The following is a 3,020-nucleotide window of genomic DNA, read 5'->3' as shown; positions in this document are numbered from 1 at the left end:
AGGATACACCCCATGGATACAGGATACACCCCGGGGGTACAGGATACACCCCATAGGCTACACCCCAGGAGTACAGGATACACCCCAGGGTACAGGATACACCCCATAGGACACACCCCACAGGTACAGCATGCACTTTACAGGCAGGGACAGGTCCCCCAGGCTGGGACAGCTCCCCCAGGCAGGGACAGCTCCCCCAGGCAGGGACAGGTCCCCCAGGCTGGGACAGCTCCCCCAGGCTGGGACAGCTCCCCCAGGCGTGTCCCCCCACTCACCCACGCACTGGTTCCACTGGTAGTGCTGCACGTAGCCCTGGGGGCAGCCGCAGCGGTAGCCCCCCAGCACATTCTGGCAGCCGTGCTGGCACCGGTGGTTCCCGTCACACTCGTCCACATCTGCAGCCCAGGGACACGGGGAGCTCAGAGCCTGTCCCCTGTCCCTGCAGGGGCTCAGGGCCCCCTGGCACCCCCAGGCTGCTCCTGTGGGCAGGGGGCTCCTGTGCCCACCCTGCTCTTCCTGCAAAGCTGGAACTGAGTGACCCCCTCATTCCCAATATCTGCTGGGATGGGCCCTGACTCCAACTCCTGCTCTGCTTCAGGCTGAGATCTCTCCTGCTGGAATATGGGACCGTTCCCTTCCCTGAGGATCATCCAGTGCAATCCCAGACACCCCAACAATCCCACCCTGTCCCTGAGAGCACTCCTGGAGCTTCCCATCCGGACTGAGGCTCTTCAGAGCCCGGGAATGCCCCGGGAATTCCTCCCCATGGAAGCACCAGAGCCCAGACCCACCTTCACAGTTGACCCCGGAGCTGTCCAGGGAAAATCCCTTCTGGCACTCGCAGTTGTAGCTGCCCGGGGTGTTCAGGCACTGCCCCTTGGCTCCGCACAGGGAGGGCTGAGCTGTGCACTCGTTGTTGTCTGCAAAACACCAGCAGGGCTTTGTGGCCACCTGGGAATGCATCCCTGGCCACCTGGGAATACATCCCTGGCCACCTGGGAATACATCCCTGGCCACCTGGGAATACATCCCTGGCCACCTATCAGTCCATCCCTGGCCACCTATCAGTCCATCCCTGGTCACCTGGGAATGCATCCCCGGTCACCTGTCAGTCCATCCCTGACCTCCTGTCAGTCCATCCCTGGCCACCCGTCAGTCCATCCCTGACCTCCTGTCAGTCCATCCCTGACCTCCTGTCAGTCCATCCCTGACCTCCTGTCAGTCCATCCCCGGTCACCTGTCAGTCCATCCCTGACCTCCTGTCAGTCCATCCCTGGCCCTGGGGCCACCTCAGAGGCTGTGGCTGAGCCCAGGCTGAGCAGCAGAGGGACAGTGCAGACAGTGGCTGGAGCAGGGCAGGGTTCCAGAGCCGGGGTCTGGAAGGTTCTCCTGAGCCAGGGCTGCTCCGTGGGACGGCGCAGGGCAGGAATTCTGCACTCACCAATGCAGGACGAGTGGTGCTGCGTGAAGCCAGGGGGACACTTGCAGTTGAAGCCCCCGATGACGTTGACACACAGGAACTGGCAGTTGTGCTGCTTGGTGGAACACTCGTCCAGGTCTGAGGGGACAAGGACAAGGGCTCGGTCTGTCCCACTGAGGCTGTGACACCTCCGTGTCCCCGTGGATGCCCAGCCCCAGGAACAACCCCTCGAGTTCCCACAGGAGGAGAACAAACCCCTCCCCACCTCAGGCTACCACAGACACATCTGGAAGATGTTTCCCTGCCTCTCCTGCAGCTCACAAAGCTCCTCAGGCCAGGCTCCTCACACCTGGTGCTCAGCTCTGGGGGAGGTGACACCAGCTCTGGCTGGTGACAATGCCAGGCACGGCCCACGTGCAGGGACAAACAGCTCCAGGCTCCCTGGAGCTCAGCATGTGCTGGGCAGTCTCCAGCCAGGGACCAGGAGCATTTTTCCCCTGAGGAGACACATCTGGCGTGGGGAAGGGTGAAACCCTCGTGCACCAGCCCAGCGTGGCACCTCTCCCCACATCCTCCTGCTGCCATCTGTCCACGTCTGGCTGCCCTGTCCCCTCTCCCCGCTCCTGCTCCTGGCTCCTCACCTTTGCAGATCTTGCCGTCCTCCTGCAGGACGTAGCCCCGGGGGCAGGAGCACTGGTAGCTGCCCTCGGTGTTCTTGCAGATGAAGTTGCAGGGCTTGGGGGACTGGTTACACTCGTCCAGATCTGCACTCCAGGGACAAAACACATCAGGTTGTGTTGCTGGGCAGGGTCCCCTCTACCCCTTGGACCTCCCAGCCCGCTCAGGGGCTCCTGAGCACGAGGAGACCCCGGGTTTTGTGGCTCAGGGGTGAGAATCCCCTTGGATTCTGGCATTCCTGGGTGAACAGCCCATTTTCACCCTCCAGGATGCAGGAGAGCAGAGCCAAGGGCTTTGGGGAGCAGCTCAGTTTGAGCCAGCACCACAAATCTGGGCCAGATCCTGCAGAGGGAGAGAGCTGCGATTCCAGAGGTGCCTTTTATGCCAACATCTGGATTGCCAGCACCAGCACGGCGCTCGGGCTGGCTGGAACCAGCTGTGCTGCCCGAGGGGGGCTGGCAGCTCCCAGATTTCAGCTCAGGATCCGGGTGCTCACACCTGGGCTCAGGGAACACAAGGAACTCATTCTCCAGGAGCTCAGCGAGCACTTGGAGGTGTGAGGACCACGAAACGAGGCGGGGGATGCAGAGCCCCGCGGCTCCCCGAGGGCAGGGAGGGTTCAAAGCCGGGGAGGGGAGGCCGGGAGGGCGGGGAGGGGACCGGCTCACCCTGGCAGGCGGTGCCCGTGATGTCCGGGGTGTAGCCCAGCCGGCAGTGGCAGCGGAAGGAGCCGATGCTGTTGATGCACTGCCCGTTCCTGCACAGGTTGGGCAGCACCTTGCACTCGTCGATGTCTGCCAAGGGAGGGAGGAGCTGTCAGTGCTCATCACCCCCAAAAAAATCTTACCTGGCAGCTCCTGACTGGAAATAAACATCCCCCTGTTAAAGCTGAAGGATAAACTGGAATTCTCAGTAAACTGGA

At 62.3% G+C, this 3,020-nt stretch overlaps 1 protein-coding gene across 1 annotated transcript in view; it reads right to left on the bottom strand.

Moving 5' to 3' along the window:
* FBN3 (fibrillin 3) overlaps window positions 1–3,020 on the bottom strand; it is a 72,682-nt gene that overhangs the window by 1,889 nt on the left and 67,773 nt on the right. The window contains exons 51-55 of the mRNA XM_019009100.2: window positions 2,767–2,892; window positions 2,062–2,184; window positions 1,442–1,558; window positions 792–920; window positions 276–395 (exon numbers count right to left, since the gene is read on the bottom strand). Coding sequence (XP_018864645.1) covers window positions 276–395; window positions 792–920; window positions 1,442–1,558; window positions 2,062–2,184; window positions 2,767–2,892 — 615 coding nt within the window. The remainder of the gene's footprint in view (window positions 1–275; window positions 396–791; window positions 921–1,441; window positions 1,559–2,061; window positions 2,185–2,766; window positions 2,893–3,020) is intronic.

This window comes from Parus major, chromosome 28 (assembly GCF_001522545.3).
Source record: "Parus major isolate Abel chromosome 28, Parus_major1.1, whole genome shotgun sequence".
In the NCBI taxonomy this organism is placed as follows: domain Eukaryota; kingdom Metazoa; phylum Chordata; class Aves; order Passeriformes; family Paridae; genus Parus; species Parus major.
The sequence above is the reverse complement of the archived record's forward strand: the minus strand, read 5'-3'. Positions and strand labels throughout refer to the sequence as shown.